At 45.4% G+C, this 19,047-nt stretch overlaps 1 protein-coding gene across 3 annotated transcripts; it reads right to left on the bottom strand.

Annotated features, from left to right (window-relative positions):
* LOC147007958 (putative RNA-binding protein 46) lies at positions 1–17,519 on the bottom strand. Of its 3 annotated transcripts, none has more exons than XM_085866133.1 (9): positions 17,163–17,519; positions 13,700–13,843; positions 9,173–9,357; positions 4,701–4,808; positions 4,425–4,599; positions 3,863–4,170; positions 2,836–3,243; positions 2,607–2,712; positions 1–337 (listed from the first exon to the last, which is right to left on the bottom strand). In XM_085866133.1, exons 2-9 carry the CDS (start codon positions 13,839–13,841, stop codon positions 99–101), a joined length of 1,671 nt encoding a protein of 556 aa, XP_085722259.1. In that variant the 5' UTR covers positions 13,842–13,843; positions 17,163–17,519; the 3' UTR covers positions 1–98. The 3 variants fall into 3 exon arrangements, with proteins under 3 accessions (XP_085722259.1, XP_085722260.1, XP_085722261.1); XM_085866134.1 differs by lacking the exon at positions 17,163–17,519 and adding an exon at positions 17,021–17,156; XM_085866135.1 differs by lacking the exon at positions 17,163–17,519 and adding an exon at positions 17,068–17,087.
* Between the last annotated feature and the right edge of the window lie 1,528 nt (positions 17,520–19,047).

Here is a 19,047-nt window from a genome sequence, read left to right as displayed (position 1 = left end):
AAAAACAAAACAACAATTTTTTTTTTTTTAATTGAGACAGACCAGAGCTGCTGATTCATTAACAGAACTGAATTTGCTTGGTGATTACACCAGCAATTTCAGTTTGAACGAGGACATGCACAAGTGCAAGGAACACAAAATCTCATCTGTCTTGGCATGAATGTACCTTGGCCTGGCACGCAGAAGCAAGGACGGCACCTCGCAGGGTTGTATGCACCAGACATTGCAACAGAGAAAGAGCGACGAGGGTACCCTCGGTTAGAGGCACCGGAATACGTGGGGATGGCCTGATAAGCGGGAGCTCGGGCTGTGGTCATGTTCTGTTGGTTATTTATTCCTGGAGGGAGTGGGTGCAGGGATATCATTGTATTAGGTCAGGACAACATGAACAGAAATTGTCACAAACTGATGTAAGTCAAGGTATTCAAGGCTTTTGACACACCAGGCTTACCAACTGATCTGCAATGTCCAAAGAGGATACCTGCCTGGTTCAAAGAAACCAGGATACCCCAACAGACCTCATAAATGTACATATATACTATATACACACAGCATTACCCCGGTTTACGACACCCCTTTTCACGTCGTTTCGCAAACACAGGTCAGGTCAGGTTTGGGAGCATGCGCCTGAGCATGCGTGTCGCTGCGTCTGCTTTCTGCCGGTACTCCAGGGACCTCCGTCTGGCCATCCCCCAGGCAGATGCCTGGCCCATCCCCATCTCCTTGAGATGCCGATCAACCTGCCGCAACCACGAGGAACGTGGTCGGCCCATTTTCCTCCTCCACATGTCCATACATCCGCAGTTGATGCTCACGGACGATGCAAGTAACAAATCTCATTTGAGTCTCTCTCAGCAACCGCTCGTTGGACACAAAGTCAGACCAGCAATAGCCAAGGATTCTCCGAAGAGACCTGGAACCAAAGGAATTAAATCTCTGTCTCAGGTCAGAGTCCAAGCCTCACATCCGTAGAGCAAGACTGGAAGCACCAAGGACCTGAAGACTCGGACTTTCGTTTTCCTGCACAGGGACTCCTCTGTTAAGAACCCACCACCCTCCGCTCTCACTGCAGTGCACCGAGGGACGGGCTTGGAGGAACGCAATTCCCCTTTAAACAGGACGAGAATCACTTGACAACAGGTGATGCTCTACCCCTTCATCTCGGGATAAAATGGTCCAAAAAAGAATTTGATGATCATCGGTCACGTGATTCGGCAGCCATATTGTTTAAAAAAAATCTTCTGAAGTGGCTGAACAGATCGAGGCAAAACTTTACACGTATGGCCGCTTATCATTGAGGAACAAAATGTTTACACATATTACATCATAAGTCACATGGTTTAGCAGCCATATTGGATTCACCTGAAAACCTATTAAAAATCCTCTTTTCCAGAACGGCTGGACCGATCGAGGGGAGACTTCACACAAATGTTCCCCAAGTCTTGGGTGAACAAGTTTGTTCAGGAAAAATTTAAAGGTCACATGGTTTGGCAGCCATATTGAATTAAAAAAATTAAATAAAGTTTTCTCTGCAACCGCTTAATCAATCGACTTGAAACTTCACATTGATGATCTGGTAGTGATGGGGAATACAGGTTTTAAATTTAAACTTGATCGGCAGCTGATGGTCTGGCAGCCAGAATTATTACATTTTTTGATCTGGGTTATTTTTTTATTTTATGTTTGTATTATTTTTTTTATGAATAAGGCTCACTTGGCTGTGCCTGGATGGGTTTGCGGATAGAGGAGCAGCAGCTGAAATGTGAATCCTATCCATGTTCCTCCTGATGACTTCATCTTTACTTGTTTCTTGTTTGGGTTGCTTCTGATCACTCCAATGCAGGACTGTACCTATTTGGTCTTCCATTTGATTTGAATAATAATGAATAATAATACAATTGAATAATGATTAAAAAAACGTCATGGGTCAGGATCAAGTGTCCGATCAAAGCGGGATTGCGTCAAAGCAGGACGTCTTGGTACCGTCATCACTACCAGAAGTTATAAAGTGGCAGTTCCAATTAGTCTCTGATTAATTACGTAACACACCAGTACACAAACACCACACAAAACAAGTCCTGGAGAGGGTCTGCAATCTCTGATTGCTATTTTTCTTGTCTATTTTGCTCCTGTCTGATATTCTAGCAGATAAAGCTCCAGAACGCTTTAGTGTTATTTCTGCATTGATGAAAGATGTCTTTGTAAGAATACAAATTGTACTCCAACAAAGGCTGAATGAGAACCTGTCTCATTTATAATGAATCATCAATAATGATAAAACTTTGTTGTTTCCCCTCTCTCTTCCTGTTTGTTGATTCACTTGCTTTTTGTGTTTAACTGGAGCTCCCACGACCAGTATGTTGCCTTTTTATTGTCAACTTGCTCTTTCATGGGTCTATCAGAGGCAAAGATGCTACAGTTAGAATTATAGTATATGAGAGTAGTACTCTCATATACTATAGTTGGTAACAGGTCATACTGCATTAGTCTGCAGATAATTATGACAGAAAGGAATTTTTGCCTGGGATGTTTTCAACAGCAAAGGAAAACTCAATTTCTTTGTTACAAATGGCAAACATTTGAATGAGTATTTTACTTGATATTACCAAGTTTGTTTAAAACGTTCTGTGCAGCAAGTTCTTTCGCTCCATCAAGCACTGAGCAAACCTCATCTGGAGCGAAAATTCCTCCAGGGAAGCCATTCATGTACACCTGCGAAAAGCAAAACCAGTGAGGGGTCCGTTGTTGAAAAGGAGCTCAATCACCGCACAAAGTCGTAAATCTCTGAGTAACAAGTATAATGCAATGTTGAGCAGAAATAAATGGCAGCCTCACCGTGTATCCGTAGAGCTGCTGTCCGGTAGAACCTGGTGAGCTAAAAGGTGAGTATGAGGGAGGAGGGAAACCACGACGAGCACACCACAGCTCCAAGCGCACTATGGCCGTACGTGCACCTGCCAAGTCGATTTCTTGATGTGACAAAACCGTCTCTTCGGCATTCGGGTTACGCCAGAATGCTTCACCAAAATCCGCACCCACGCGCCGTGTAGCTCCAGGAGCACCGCTTACACTGTCCAGTCTTGCTTGTGACTGGTTCATTAAAGGACGAGGCATCCCGTGGTACACCATTCTGGAATGTGTTTGAGGCTCCCCAGGTTCCCTGTGTGCGTCACGATTGTTCATAACTCCACCACCAGCAGCTGCATGTTGGGAGAATGCAGGTCTGGCCAAACTCACCTCCACCTGGAATTCCACACCACAAAACCAAATCAAATGAGCTTCATGTCACTGGAGTGGCCATATTCAGTCAGAATTGTCTGAGAGCATCCAGGAAAACAACTCGGTTTTGTGAATTCAGAATGGGCCACTCAACTATTTCCACAAACCATGACACTGATCGTCACTTCCACAGCAATCCAGAGCTCACTTCCGGGAATCAAATCCACAGTAAGTAAGGGTAATGCAACAAGGCTTTAGTCACTCTACCACCAAAACACTCATTTGAAATCGTATCTGTAATAATTTTATTTTTTTTATGTTGCAGGCTACAGGCACGGACTGAATAGTCCTCATCGAGGCCAAGCCTGAAATAAAAGAACTGCATGAATAGAAAAGTAAGAAAAGTAAGAAAAAACAGTCTAAGAGTTTTTGAGAAAGAAAAAAATGTTTCTCCTCTTTCAGGAGTTCCCATAAAATAATGGTTATTTACTTATGTTCATTGTTGGAGAGTACTGTCGGACGCCGGTACACACACCTTCAAAAACAAACAATACCTGCACAAACAATCAGGAAATGAACTTCATGGACAAAGCACCTGTGCATATCATGACAGTTGTCTTGTTCCAGGGAACGAACGGCCTACCTGTACTCCGTCTAGCCATGCACCATGGAGTGAGTTTTGTGCCCGCAGAGCATCCTCTCGTCGTTTGAAGTCCACGACTGCAAGGTTGCCGATCTTTGTGATCTTGCCGATTGCCCCGGCATGTGTTCGATCACCTCCTGCCCCATTGCGAAGAGCTCTCTCGAACGCCGAGCGAAGCGCTTGCTCCGACGTTGCAGGTGACAAGTTCTTCACATTTAAGGTTCGCACATCAGACACCACTGGGTTTACCTCCCTCTCTGGGCTGGCCCAGTCGACCTGTATTGGGCGCCCCCAGAGATAAAAGGATCCTTTTTGGGGAAGGAGAAAAGTAAGGTGTCACTTAAAACAGTGAAACAATTATCGCTAATAAATAATATAACTGACTGTGAAGTATTGTAAAACCTTGGGTCAAGAAATCTAAATAGAGAGGAGCACCTGTATGGGATAAGAAATTTCTCTCCATGTTGTATCTTAAAAAAACAAAAGTTAAAACCCCATATTACTCAACACTTATAAAACCTCATGTGATGGAGACAACAGCTTCAAGAGAAGTTCCACACACCAGGCTGTAACTTTCTGCGTGCCAAGAGTGCTGATCGGTGGGAATCGTACCGCACAAAAGCAAAGTCACGGTTGCGATTCGCAGGTTTCATCCCCACGCCTGGACAAACAATCGCATTTTTTACGCCACTTGTCACCTTCTTTAACTCCACGAGAATTTCCTCTTGACTTTTATCCTGCATAGTGAGGCGGAAATGAGCATTGCAGTGATTTTGGAGAGTGAAACGTACAACAACCCATCAAACAAACGGTTCAGTGGTTTTGTGGGTTAACGCACCCGGGGTAGTCCTCCGATGAAAAGACGGCAGTTGTTGATACAAACACCGAGTGGGCGGCCCGGTCTCAGCTCATAGTGGTTGAGCAGATTAATGGCAGCCTTGGAATCCTGTGAAATTGGACATGCCACAAGGACAAAAGTTGGCTCATGATAAATCTTTGATCAGTTGAAGATAAAAATGACAGTCAACTGCATGAACAGTTACAAAAAATAATATTGATAACAATCAATACGACAAGAAGGCTTTAATAGGACACATTGAAAGGACTGTGAAGGGTAAACAACCTGCTCAATCTAAGCAATAAATAGCAAACATGAAATCACGTGACTGGAACTCACCTGTAAGTTGATGAGTGAAAGTGTTTTTTTTTTAAGATATATACTGTAAAGAGTCGAGGCTCGTTAAATGAGCGAGAACAGAGAACGGATCAGGACGCAACAGAACAAAAGCACAACAGAAGAAGAGGGGGAAACACACAACGGCAGGGTTGAGGGAGAAAATGGAGAGACACTTCGAAGATGAGGGATGTGAGGAAGAATTAGGATGAGGGGAGGACATGGGGTGGACAAGATGAATACTGAAGCAAACTATCAGGAAGGAAAAAAGGAAAGTTGGAAAGAGGTGGGCTTGGGAGAGTTAATGGCGGTAGAGAAGATCATCGTTTTGGATGGGGGATGATCTGAGGTGGTGGTGAATTGCTGTAATGAAAACCTGGAGAAACAAATGAGATTGAGGAGAATGTGGAAATTTATTCCACAGTCAGGAGAAAAGAGGAACGAATGAGTGGAGGTCAGCAGTGATTCTGGATTTTGGGAGTTTCACCAGGAGGGACTGTAGGTAGACCTTGTGCATCCTGCAGAAACCTGGGGGGAGGAGGAGGGACAAAGCGTAGAAAGAGCAGAGGATGAAAGACCAGAAAGGAGGTGGTAGAAGACAGAGAGACCACCCACCTGTCTCTGATTTGAAAGTGAAAGGCCCATCGACTCAGCTTCATCACAGGAGGTTCCAATGATCTTGGAGGTCTCCATTCCCGCAGCATCAAGCTCAGCAACGTGTGAGGCAGGGGCGCCAGCCAAAAGAGAGCAGTACTCCTTCAAAAGGCCTTGTACCAGTCGGTGGATAAGAGTTCAGGTGTGCCAAGGAAGGACTTTGCACGACGGAGGATGCCCAGTCGGCGACTGGCTTCGGAGGCTAATTTAGGAGTGTGGTTTGCCCAAGAAAGATCATCGTGAGACCCAACAGTTTGAGTCACTGAACTTCTTCCAAAAAATTGTGAAAGAAAGTAGACGGGAGTGTTTGCCAGACGTCCTTTCGGAGAGAGGCAGTGAGTGTGTGGGATTTCTCAGGATTGATAGACAGATTCCAAGTGTTCCGATTCTATCATGGTTTGTAGAGAAGGAAACAGCTGCTGCCATCAGGAGTGTGGAGTCATTAGGAAAAAGAGAAGGAGGATTTTTGTTAGAGAGTCTGAGAGATCATTGATGAAGATTAGGAATAGGACAGGGCCCAGAACACTGCATTGTAGACCTCCAGCCTTGACAGGGGGATCCAGTTGAGAGCCACACGTTGGCGACCTGAATGGAGGAAGTCAGGAAACAATGTGTGGAGTTGGCCTTGCATCTCATCGGCGAAGAGTTTGGGAGAGCAGGACGGGGTGCCAGATTGTATCGAATGCTTGAGATATGTCTATCGTGACGGCCCTGATCTCAGTCTGACATTGAGGGACTCCAACCATTGTTGGGAGAGCAGAAGCAGCATGCCCAAGGTAGAGTGACCTTGTCTGAATCTGAGCTGATGGTCAGAAATCTGATGTCTAATGCGATTCTGGATTCCAGAACCTTGTTGATGATTTCAAGTCAGCTGATGGGTCTGCAGTTCAGGGGATTGTTGTTTGTACTTTGTTCATGTAATTCTGTGATGTTGGCCGACTTCCTAGCAGACGGAAGATTACCTCGGTCAAATGATTCAGTGAACAGAACAGAAAAAAGATGTGCAGAGCATTTTCCTCTCGTATTTTGCTTTACTTGATGCACCTGCTTTACTCGAGGGTGTGTTAGTTACAGACATTTGACTAATAAAATCCTCTGCATAAACCATGTAGAAGTGAAACTGCTTTGGAAACCAGAACTTTCAGGAACTGGCATATTTGGCTTAGCTTTATAAATGCACGTATTTAATGTCACTCCAAATTTTGAGCTGCACCGAGCCGATTTCACCCTTTGATTTGTTTTCACCCTTTGATTGACGGGACAAAGCACGGAAGGAGTGGGGAGGGTGCAAGACCAGAAAGGAGGCGGTGAATACCACGATTGAAACAGCTACTTCATGTCACGGCTCATCACGGTCGCCTGTCCAACTCACAATCCTGTGAGATATGAGGAAAACATATGACGTGAGTTTATACCCTGCTTAAGAAAATTCCACGTCGTTATTTGGGGGGAGTGTAAGGCAACAGACCGCTGCCAGCATCACTGAGGCCTACCTTCACATGGCCCATGACGCCTATCGGCATCATTTCAACCGTCACTTTAGTCGTTTTACACTGAAGGGAAAACTTATAGAGAGGTCATGGCAATTGTGAATATGACAGCATCAAACATATTGTTGCGGTTCTGTGAAGCTGACACTCCCTCCGAGGCAATGACACGCAACATATCGCGGTCCCGAGACAGTTATTTCATTAGTATTTGTTTTAGATAGCCCTTCCCTTATGTCTAGTGGGTTTATGGGTCATATGCGTTGCGTGGGCCTTCAATCCCCATGTCTTTATCCCCCATCTGTTATCTTGTGCATACACGCAAACAGCTTATTAGCATATGCCACTAAAAACCTCATTCAAACTTCGTGCCATTCTCCAATGCCACATCACCTCAGACCTTAGCCATACTTGAACCTCAACGCTATGACCAGGAGTTCACATAACTGGTACTCAGATACTCCTGCACTGTGATTTCAAAATTTAAGTGCAAAAAATGAAGTTTATAAATGATAACATTGTAATTTGTAAGTTATATAAAAGCAACCCGATCATTGGGTGGATCACTGGCACATTTATGAGGGCGAAGCCGATAAAACATTCACACGCACAAATAGTCTTTCACGTAAGAGCCATCTTCTCACATGTTCTGTCTCTTGTTTTCCCTCTCGTCTGCTGTGGATGCATCAGAGCGATCGGCGAGGGCAAGTCCAGAACACCCGTTCTTTTCAGTGACCCCACAGAAATGCACTTCTTTACATTTTAATTTTCTGCACCTCACTGCAACCCTCATCACACCTCCTCCGACCATGCACCATTAAACACCCTCAGTTTTCTTCCCTCCTTCCCCCCTCCTCAGCGACTGGGTTGTGTTGGTCGGTCGACCGCGCCTGGTAACAAAGAGGTTGCTAACCACGTAAAACTTTCTCTTTCTTGCTCTTTAACTTCCCACAGTGTATGTTTCTGATGGTGCCTGTCTTGTATCATGGAAGTTAAGTTTGTAAGTTCGTTATGTCAGTATAGTTCAGCCTTTTCTATCTTGTTATTTTGTAAATATTTGCATTTCTGTTGCTTCACTTGTCGTCATGAACTTGCTTGTATAAATGTTCCCAGCTGGGGGTGTCGTTTCCCAATTGGTCGAGCATGGTCCACATGTATTGTTAGGTGGGAAGTTTTACCCCACCAATTTGCTCTTGTCAGCCGGTGCATACTTGGCAGCTCCGTTCGGCTGCATCTGATACAGTAAGTTAACTCAGGTACACATCGAGGGCACGAGATCCCCCTTGATTCTGCCAATCAACTGGAAATGGCAACACACCAAGTTGTGTGAACCCTGCCAGGATTGGTGATACCAATCGGCGCTTGTGGTTGATTAGCAACCGGCCAGCGCACGAGTTATCCATGCTCGATGGCCTCAGGACAGGGCGTTTGCGAGGGACCAGGGTGCTTCCCCTCGTGGTGAGCCTCAAACACCGTATCTGTGACAATATATTTGGCTTCGCAAAACGGTAAGCATCAACATGGTGGCCATATTATTTTTCATCAGGTTGAAATTGGGAGTCGAGTCAGGCAAGCTGTCCAACCTATGGGTGGAACGGAATGTTAGACATAGACGGATGGACGAGTGGACGAAAAAAGCATGTTATTATTTTGGTGGACAAATCAACAAAGCATCTGAGATTTGAAGCATGTATCACAGCATAATGAGCTTTGTGGTCAGTCAGGAAAGCCAAACAGGTCGGACTGACTTGAACAGGTCTTGGTTGCTTGCGAGCACTTGCTTGATAAAATAAAATGTGTCGAAAAACAAAAGCTGGGTTTCCACAAACAGGCTTTTGGACACAGAATAGGAATTCCGAAATGTGTGTGTATATTCGTAAATTCAACTTTAAAATAACTCCGGATATTAAATGAAGGATATTAATGTATTTGGTCTTTAAAAATCGTTTTCATCTTCAACAGAGTTTTTCACTGCATTTCTCACCGTGTACCAACCTTCCGATTTGTGTACGTCACAACACCGTAGCCACGGTTCTCCCCACTGAACTGCATCATGAGTCGAAGCTCGTATATCTGACCGATACTTCCAAATACCGGCACAAGTTCATCCTCAAATGCATCACGAGGGATCTTCTTGACGAAGACCTCACAGTCCCGTGGAGGTGGAGGGCCAATCCAGCCTAACGAAATAAAGACTTGGTCATTAAAAAAAACACTCGAAATAACATTTCCGTTGTACCAATACACATAATTAAACATCAGCCATTCTGATGAATGACTCGAGATCTTGAGAATAACGAGTGGCAGTTTTAGATTCAGCTTCTATGTACAGATACAGCAACCTCTCAATTTACACGAAAGCTGTGTTCTTGAAGATAGTCATAAAATTGAAAAACGTGTAAATTAAAACGAATTTCCCCATCTCTACTTATAAATGTCAATGTGTGTGTGTGTGTGTGTGTGTGTGTGTGTGTGTGTGTGTGTGTGTGTGTGTGTGTGTGTGTGTGTGTGTGTGTGTGTGTTCAAAAAGCATCACATATTCTCTCTGCTAACTCCCCGACCCCCACCCCCACCCCTCTCTCTCTCTTTGTCCCATCCTTGCTCTACCCCCTCCCAATACAGTGCAGCACCATCCTCCCACACCTCTCTCCCCTCCCCCCTCTCTGTCTCTCTGTACATATCCGGATGGTGGTTATGTCCGGATGGGAGTTTGTCTCCGGACATGTCCGGGCGATGTTTATGTCGATACGGGAGTTTGTCTCGGATGTGTCCAAGCGGTATTTGTCTCCAGGCAGCTTGACTCCGGATGCGCACGGGCGGTGTTTGTGTCCGAATGTGTGAGGACGGTGTTTACATCCAGAAAGGAGTTTGTCTCCGGAGGCGTCCGGGTGGTGTTTGTCTCCGGGAGTTTGTCTCCGGACATGTCCGAGCGTTGTTTGTCTCCAGACAGCTTGGCTCAGGAAGCGTCCGGGTGGTGTTTGTCTCCAAACGTGCCTGGGCATTGTTTATGTGCGGACTGGAGTTTGTCTCTGGACGTGTCCGGGCAGTGTTTGTCTCCGGACGGCTTGCCTCCAGACGTGTCCGGGCAGTGTTTGTCTCCGGACGGCTTGCCTCCAGACGTGTCCGGGCAGTGTTTGTCTCCAGGCTGTTTTTATCTCAGGACATGTCCAGGCGGTGTTTTTCTCTGGGTGGTATTTATAGTGTGACCGTGACAAAATGGATTTTTGTTTTTGGCTGTGTTTTCGCTTCCAGTCCAACCTCCTGTTTATTTGTGTGTTGTACCGTCCTCCAAACCTCTCTCAAACATGGACTAGCTTTTAACCACTCATCCCAACTCTCGCTTCCTCATATGTGGTGATACAAATTGTCACCATAATTTCCTCGGTGTTGAAACCTCTCTGACCAGCTATGGAACTTCAGCAAAGGGACTCCACTCCATGAGACGACTCGATCTGTGAGCTTTCCAACCCGGATTTCTACCAATGGCAAATCCTCGCCTTTGGACTTAGTGATCACAAACTTTCCTTAAAATGTCTCCTGGTCTTCATGTGCTCCAATTTGTTCATCTGATCATCTGCTTGTGAGAGTAAACCTCTCTCTGGCTATTCTCAGAGATCCACCTTAGTGCCGGCGAGTCTGGCAGTTCACTCAGGGAAACTGGCAGGGACTGCAAGCAGCCATCTCACTTCAGGATTGGTCTCCTATATCTGCCACCCCTGAAATGAACTCAGCCTGGGAATTCTTCCACAGAAACCTGCTCTCTCTTTTGCACAAATCCATCCAATCTCGCCTTCAGCAAGCCCCACCCCCTTTCCACCGATAGTACACTGAATCATATGGTGAGGCAGTTGCTTTTAAACAACGAGCTTTCTCTTTCTGGAAGGAAAACCCGACCGAAGGCAATGTCAGTGCTTTCCACATGCCCCAGGAGTGCGTGTCAACTCTCAGGAGAGCCAGAAAACATCTGTCCAACCTTAAGATTGAACTTTCAAACTGGTTTTCCTCCTCTAAAACCTGGTGGCACCTTGTTAGGTCTGTCTCTGGAGTATGCTGCCCCTCTTCTCTCTCTTCAAAAGGCACCACAGCCGACCACTCGTCAGAAGGCTGAATGCCTCAATAATGTGTTTGCTTCCAAATCCTGTGCAAATCCTGTGTCCCCAACGCCTTGCTGTCTGTACCCACCCTACACCCAACTGCTCCAACTGTCATACCCAACTGCTCCTGGACTCTGTGTCTTTTTCACCTGAGAAGATGGATAAGTTTCAGGCAACCTTCGACTCTGATTCTGCAACTGGACCGGACGGCATCAGTTCACGTCTCCGAAAAACATACCAAGCTTCTCTTTCACATCCTCTCTCTGCCCGTTCCAACCGATTACACAGGTCTGCAAAATGGAACTTAAAAAAATTGTTCAGATAATTTTATGTTACTTTATATATTTTTGGGGTGCTAATTCGGTTCAGCGCAGGACTACTAGATTGATTCCGGGCCGAGCTCGACTCAGCAATGAGGAGCGGCTGAAGGAGACAGGGCTTTATTCACGAGAAAGAAGGTGGTTACGAGGAGATATGATAGAGATGTTTAAGATAATAAAGGGTATGGATAAAATAGGTGCATATGAATTATTCAACAGAGTATCAGTAGGCAGTGATAGAACCAGGGGCCATAGCCTGAGAGTAAAGAAGAGGAGAGTTCGGATGGTAGTAAGGCAGGGCACTTTCACTCAGAGAGTAGTTAATGCATGGAATGGCCTCCCTGGAGAGAGAGTGGCAGCAGAAAAAGTAGATAAGTTTAAATTGGAATTAGGTAGGTACCTGGAAGTTATGGAGATGGAGGGGTATGGGGATGTTGATAAGACTTTTAGGTAGTTTAAGTATTGATAGGTGATTGTGTATGGAGTGCTGTTGGTGGGGGTCTTGTTAAGTGTGTGTTTTTAACCAAGCCCATGCCCCCTCCCTTGAGGGGAAGGACAAAAAAAACCCGACAAAATAAATAAATAAACAAATCAAACAAACAAAATATTTATTTCATTAATTAAAAACATTTTTTTGTATTTTCTTCCTTGGATCTTATGTTGATAAATTAGTGTGGTGTTCGCGCAGGCATGATGGGATGAATGGCTTCCACCTGTGTTGGATTTCCTTGTAATTTCCTTGTATCTCTTTTCTGATGACTACACTTTGTTGAGGAGTTGGTCAAACACTTGGAATGTGTCATCAGTCCTCGCAAATCTCACTCTCTCCGCGAAAGGACTGTCTGTCAATCACCCCTCTCCCATTTACTTTCTTAACAATCCTCTTGAAGAAGTTCAGTCACTTACACGTTTCGGTCTGACGATCAGCCATGAACTTTCTTGGGAAAACCACATCTCTAAGTTGGCTTCCAAAGCTCGTCGCTGAATGGGCATCCTCCGTTGTGCAAAGTTCTTCCTTGGCACTCCTGAACAAGGCCTTCATCTGGAGCTTGATGGAGTACTGCCATCCCCTCTGGGCTCGACGCCTGCCTCCCACCTTGCTGAGCTTGACACCGTGGAAACCAACGAATTCAAGATCACTGCAATCTCGTGTGATGAAGTTCAGTCTGTGGGACTGTCACTTCACCATCACAGACAGGTCGGTGGTCTCTGTGCGTTCTACCGCCTCCTTTCTGGTCTTTAACACACAGCCCTCTCCGTGCTTTGTCTCCCATCCCAGTGCATCCCCCCTCCCCATGTTTCTGCAGGGTGCATGTGGTCCACCAGCAACACCCTTCTGGTGAATCTCTCAAAATCCAGAATCATTGCTCACCTCCATTTATTTGGTTCCTCTTCCCACCTGTTGAACCAACTTTCATAAGTTCTCTTAAATCCCATTCTTTCATCTTTGTCTTCAAGACAGCTGTTCACCACCATCTCAGATCATCCCCAATCCAAAACCATGTTCTTTTCCTTGAGTTTGCTTCAGTATCCATCTTGTTCACCCCCTGCATACTCTCCTGTCTCTCAATCTTACTCACATCCCTTGTTTGTAATTATCCTTCTATTTTGTCCCTCGGCCCTGCTATTGATGTTTCCCACATCTCTTTCTGCAGTTCCTTTTGTTCTGTTGCGTCCTTTGTGGGATGAGGGATGGAAAAGGTGGAGGTGAGAGAGAAAGGAAGGAGGTGGAAGGAGGGAGGGGAAGGGGAGGGGTGGGAAGAGAGACAAGGCGTTTCCTGGCGTTGGGCAATGCCGGGGTATCTTTGCTCGTGTATTGTAATAAAAAGTCTGCACAGTAAAGAGAGGAGAAAGCTGTTTGGAACTGAACCCTGTTATTCCCATTCTTTTCTATCCAATCGACATTGTGTCTCAGTACATCAAGCAGTCTGGCAGAATATATCTGTATAAAAGAGCAGTTTTCTCCGATGGTCACAATTGGTTCAAGACTAATGGTATGTTATGAACAGCTTGAAGGACAATTTTGATGTTTTCTTCCGAAGAACTTAGTCGATGTGATGAATGAGTGATAACGAATAAATTCCTACCGAATGAAAAGACATGCATACCAGGTGGGGGCCCAAACCGCCGCTGTCCCTTTTCCTGGATGATGTTGTATCCGGTTTTCTCCATAAGATCCAGCAAAGCATATGTGTTGATTTGATCCGAAGTCATTTTTGGAGGTCTCATCGGGTGAGGATACTGAGCCATACCTATAAAAAAAAAAAATTTCTTGCATGTTCTTTGCATTTTAGTCATTCACATGGAGGTATTTACAAATCATGCATCTAATATTAAAACCAGCTTTGAGCTCAAGCAGAACGGATCAAAAAAAACATAGGGGCAATACCCTTGGGTACTCACCTGGTGGCGGCTCGACAAGATAACCAGGGAACCGCAGGTAGGCATGGATGACCCACAAAATATATAACAGAGAAGAAAGTAAATACCGATGGATTTTTATTTTATGCCATAAACACACCTTGGTACATCACAGGTGATCAAGGTTGTGGTCAAGTTTCATCGAAACTGTGTGTGCGGTTTCAGAGAAGAAAGCAGACACCTATTTGTTGGGGGACAACCCCCCTTACATCCCCTGAGACCCCAATTTTTCTGATGTTGTGAACAAACTTTGGTACATCAAGGGTGATGAAGGTTGTCGTGAAGATTCATCAGCATTGTGTGCGTCGTTTCTGAGAAGAAAGCAAATACCTATTTTGGGGGGGAATCCTGGAATGGACCCCCTTCAACCTGGAATTATATAACGGCATAAACAATCTTTGGTACATCATGGATGATGAAGGTTGGAGTCAAGTTTCATCGGAATCGTGTGTGTAGTTTCAGAGAAGAAGTCGTGTTTCCGGACGGACGACGTGCCATCCGATAAGCTCATGAATGACGAACCACCCGGAACCCCTCTGTTCCCTCTTCCCATTGAAACAATGCTCCGGCATTCGTGGATTCGACATTCGGGGAATTTTTTGGAACGTACCCCCCCCCCCCAATGCCCCGATCCCCACACCCATTCCCAACCGTGAATGTTGTGGTTTTACTGTAATTAGCATGAACCGATGAACGAGTGATGCATTGTGGGTCCATGCGGTTGGCTTGTGTGGGTTGGGGCCACCATCTTATATATATATATATATATGTACCTCGTGTTAATGAAAGGGTTTGTCACTCGTGTCCGGCACTCTCACGTCGTGTTTGTAGACAACTCTTCCACTGGTTTGTCCCCTCAGTTTTATTGGAATAAACTCCTCGTGTCCATCAGAACGTGTTCCCGCCCAATCCAATCGAACCATCGGATACACGACGTGGAGTCGACATCGATGAGGTAAAAGGTTCCATCGAGACCAAACACTCGAACGGGTCTTTGATGTTTGTGCAAAACGACACTAATTCATGAAGAGGATTCAAACGACAGCTGAGAAGACCGATGTAACGACTACCCGGAATCCGGTACCTCAGGTAACGTAACGTTAGTACCTCAGGAAATTTCCTATGTAATGACTACCCGGTATCCGGTACCTCAGGTAAAGTAACGTTAGTACCTCAGGAAATTTCCTACGTAACGACTACCCGGTATCCGGTACCTCAGGTAAAGTAACGTTAGTACCTCAGGAAATTTCCTACGTAATGACTACCCGGTATCCGGTACCTCAGGTAAAGTAACGTTACTACCTCGGGAAATTTCCTACGTAACGACTACCCAGTATCCGGTACCTCAGGTAAAGTAACGTTACTACCTCAGGAAATTTCCTACGTAACGACTACCCGGTATCCGGTACCTCAGGTAACGTAACGTTACTACCTCAGGAAATTTCCTACGTAACGACTACCCGGTATCCGGTACCTCAGGTAAAGTAACGTTACTACCTCGGGAAATTTCCTACGTAATGACTACCCGGTATCCGGTACCTCAGGTAAAGTAACGTTACTACCTCGGGAAATTTCCTACGTAACGACTACCCGGTATCCGGTACCTCAGGTAAAGTAACGTTACTACCTCGGGAAATTTCCTACGTAATGACTACCCGGTATCCGGTACCTCAGGTAAAGTAACGTTAGTACCTCAGGAAATTTTCTACGTAATGACTACCCGGTATCCGGTACCTCAGGTAAAGTAACGTTAGTACCTCAGGAAATTTCCTTTGTAACGACTACTCGGTATCCGGTACCTCAGGTAAAGTAACGTTACTACCTCGGGAAATTTCCTACGTAATGACTACCCGGTATCCGGTACCTCAGGTAAAGTAACGTTACTACCTCGGGAAATTTCCTACGTAACGACTACCCGGTATCCGGTACCTCAGGTAAAGTAACGTTACTACCTCGGGAAATTTCCTACGTAATGACTACCCGGTATCCGGTACCTCAGGTAAAGTAACGTTAGTACCTCAGGAAATTTTCTACGTAATGACTACCCGGTATCCGGTACCTCAGGTAAAGTAACGTTAGTACCTCAGGAAATTTCCTTTGTAACGACTACTCGGTATCCGGTACCTCAGGTAAAGTAACGTTACTACCTCGGGAAATTTCCTACGTAATGACTACCCGGTATCCGGTACCTCAGGTAAAGTAACGTTACTACCTCGGGAATTTCCTACGTAACGACTACCGGTATCCGGTACCTCAGGTAAAGTAACGTTACTACCTCGGGAAATTTCCTACGTAATGACTACCCGGTATCCGGTACCTCAGGTAAAGTAACGTTAGTACCTCAGGAAATTTTCTACGTAATGACTACCCGGTATCCGGTACCTCAGGTAAAGTAACGTTAGTACCTCAGGAAATTTCCTTTGTAACGACTACTCGGTATCCGGTACCTCAGGTAAAGTAACGTTACTACCTCGGGAAATTTCCTACGTAATGACTACCCGGTATCCGGTACCTCAGGTAAAGTAACGTTACTACCTCGGGAAATTTCCTACGTAACGACTACCCGGTATCCGGTACCTCAGGTAAAGTAACGTTACTACCTCGGGAAATTTCCTACGTAATGACTACCCGGTATCCGGTACCTCAGGTAAAGTAACGTTAGTACCTCAGGAAATTTTCTACGTAATGACTACCCGGTATCCGGTACCTCAGGTAAAGTAACGTTAGTACCTCAGGAAATTTCCTTTGTAACGACTACTCGGTATCCGGTACCTCAGGTAAAGTAACGTTAGTACCACATGAAATTTTCTACGTCACGACTACCCGGTACCTCAGGTAAAGTAACGTTAGTACCTCAGGAAATTTTCTACGTCACGACTACCCGGTATCCGGTACCTCAGGAAATGTGACGAACAGTCAACAGATACAGTGTATTTATCAATACCGACGACAGCACTGGACCGTCGGGTACCAAGCAGAGCCCCCGATAAATGTCTGCAGTAAATTACCCGAAGTTCGGTCACGAGGTACAAAATGGAAATGCGACAAGATTCACCACACAGTGAACTCTCCTCTTCTTCAGCGTCCCCGGTCCGGTTCGTTTGTAAAGTGAACACGTGGGTACAACCGGTTGGGTGTGGTATAATTTACCTGAGTTCCTGTGAGGAATGCAAGAACAGGAAAGGGAACACCACGTGTCGAGAAGCTCACAGTTTAAAATGGCGCCCGCAAAATCAATTTCCCGCTTTTTTTCCGAATCTCTTCGAGCAATTCCAAACCGAAATATTTATTTGATCGTCACACGAAATTGAGACGACAAATAATGACAGGAATGGCCACACAGTCTGAGGAGATTATTTTCGAGACTGCAAAAAATACGATCTCTGCAGAAACGCGCCGACAATGGCGTCTCAATTTGGAACACAACGATGTTTCCCTCAACCTTGGTCTCTTCACGATTTTCCGCTCGTCTGTGGAAAAGATCATTTTAAAATCCGAAAACTATAATTTTAAAATCTTATACACCGCCTAAATTAATGCATGCGTCAGAAGGTCGCGTGTTGCATGCTGGGAACAAGGTTGCCCTGAGGGGCGGGGACTCTGCTGGTGTGGCCGCGTGAGGATTGGTGCTGGTCATTTTGGGGTCACGTGACTTGTTACCGCCCACCGCCGAAGGTGGAAGGAGGGAGGTGATGATTTCACCCCTTTCTGTCTGTCTGTCTGTCTGTGTATGTCTGTGAACTGTTCTGTGAAATCTGATCTGGTGGACGTCAAAGGTGGCTTTTGAAAAGAGGAGGTGAGCTATCGCCAGCACCCTGAACAAATTACAAATTCTTGCTCAAATCAACTGCAGTCGAACGTCAAGCCTCTCCAGTCGGTCCTTGAAAGACTTAGCCAAACTTCTTCCATGGCTGACCCCACGAATTCATGAATTCCATGTACTTTTCATTCCACACTTGTTCCCACCTTGTCGTGGCGTCGGCAGAAAGGAAGTTTTTGGCCGCAGTCTTTCACGAACCGGCTGGCCAGGCTGACACCGTCATTCTAATGGTCTTCCCGGGGTCTTGGCACGTAACCTGGTGTCAAAGAATGTCCGAGAAGAGCACAGCACCTGCTCCTCGCTGTCAGGGCAGGAGCTTGTCTTTTGTTCACAAGGTGCCGGTGATACATCACTCCATGTTCATGAAACACACCGAGGGATCTTTACCTTCCACCAACAACCATTGTTCGCACAAGGGTCCTCCGGCGTGATGTCCACCCGAGAGATGGATTTGGAGGTTGTGGTCCATCCGATGGATGTACCACCTGTTGACAACCTCCTACAACTACTGTTTTACGACCATTTCCATCTTTTTTCAGGTGATCCGTGAATTGATGGCATTCCTCCATTGCGGATATATCCAATGAATCCGTTTTGTGCAAACCCAAACATTCCACATCTTTCTTGACATTTACAATCCATCACTTTTTTTTAGGACGTCCTCTCGGCTGTCGACCTTTTTAAAAGAGTTTTTTGCGAAGTTCTTCACAGCTTCGTCTTGTGACTTCCGCTCATCTTCTCACCTGTTGATTGACATTCCAGCGGGAAAAGCAAACACTTATTGGTTCAACAGGCTGTAAAAGGCTGTAAAGTTCAACAGGCTGTAAAAGGCTGTAAAGTTCAACAGGCTGTAAAAGGCTGTAAAAGGCTGTAAAGTTCAACAGGCTGTAAAAGGCTGTAAAAGGCTGTAAAGTTCAACAGGCTGTAAAAAGGACTGTGCAGCTAAAATTGTAGTAAAAAAAGTTTTTTAAAGTTCCGTTAATATCATTCATTAACCTCCGCCATCGAAGATCGGAGGTTACTGTTTTCACCCCTTTCTGTTTGTTTGTGAACAGTATTACGGAAAAACTCCTCGACGGATTTCGATGAAACTTGGTGGGGGGGGGGGTTAGGTATGGTCCAAGGATCATGCCATTAAATTTTGGACTTGGTCCCCCCCCCCAAAAAAATTGTTAGAGAAAAAAAAATGTTTTTTTTTTGCATTTCTACATGTTT

The sequence above is a fragment of the Eptatretus burgeri genome, chromosome 23, assembly GCF_056783735.1.
Source record: "Eptatretus burgeri isolate ZD-2024b chromosome 23, Ebu_testis_v1, whole genome shotgun sequence".
In the NCBI taxonomy this organism is placed as follows: Eukaryota; Metazoa; Chordata; class Myxini; order Myxiniformes; family Myxinidae; genus Eptatretus; species Eptatretus burgeri.
Note: the sequence above shows the minus strand (reverse complement) of the source record. Positions and strands in the feature narration are given on the sequence as shown.

What these genes read in the sequence shown, in the direction of transcription:
- LOC147007958 (XM_085866133.1), bottom strand. Translation starts at nt 13,841, where the DNA reads ATGGCTCAGTATCCTCACCCGATGAGACCTCCAAAAATGACTTCGGAT. An exon ending in GCGGTTTGGGCCCCCACCTG is followed by an intron (nt 9,358 to 13,699) that starts GTATGCATGTCT and finishes TTATTTCGTTAG; the next exon opens with GCTGGATTGGCCCTCCACCT. An exon ending in GAACGTTTTAAACAAACTTG is followed by an intron (nt 338 to 2,606) that starts GTAATATCAAGT and finishes CACTCCCTCCAG; the next exon opens with GAATAAATAACCAACAGAAC.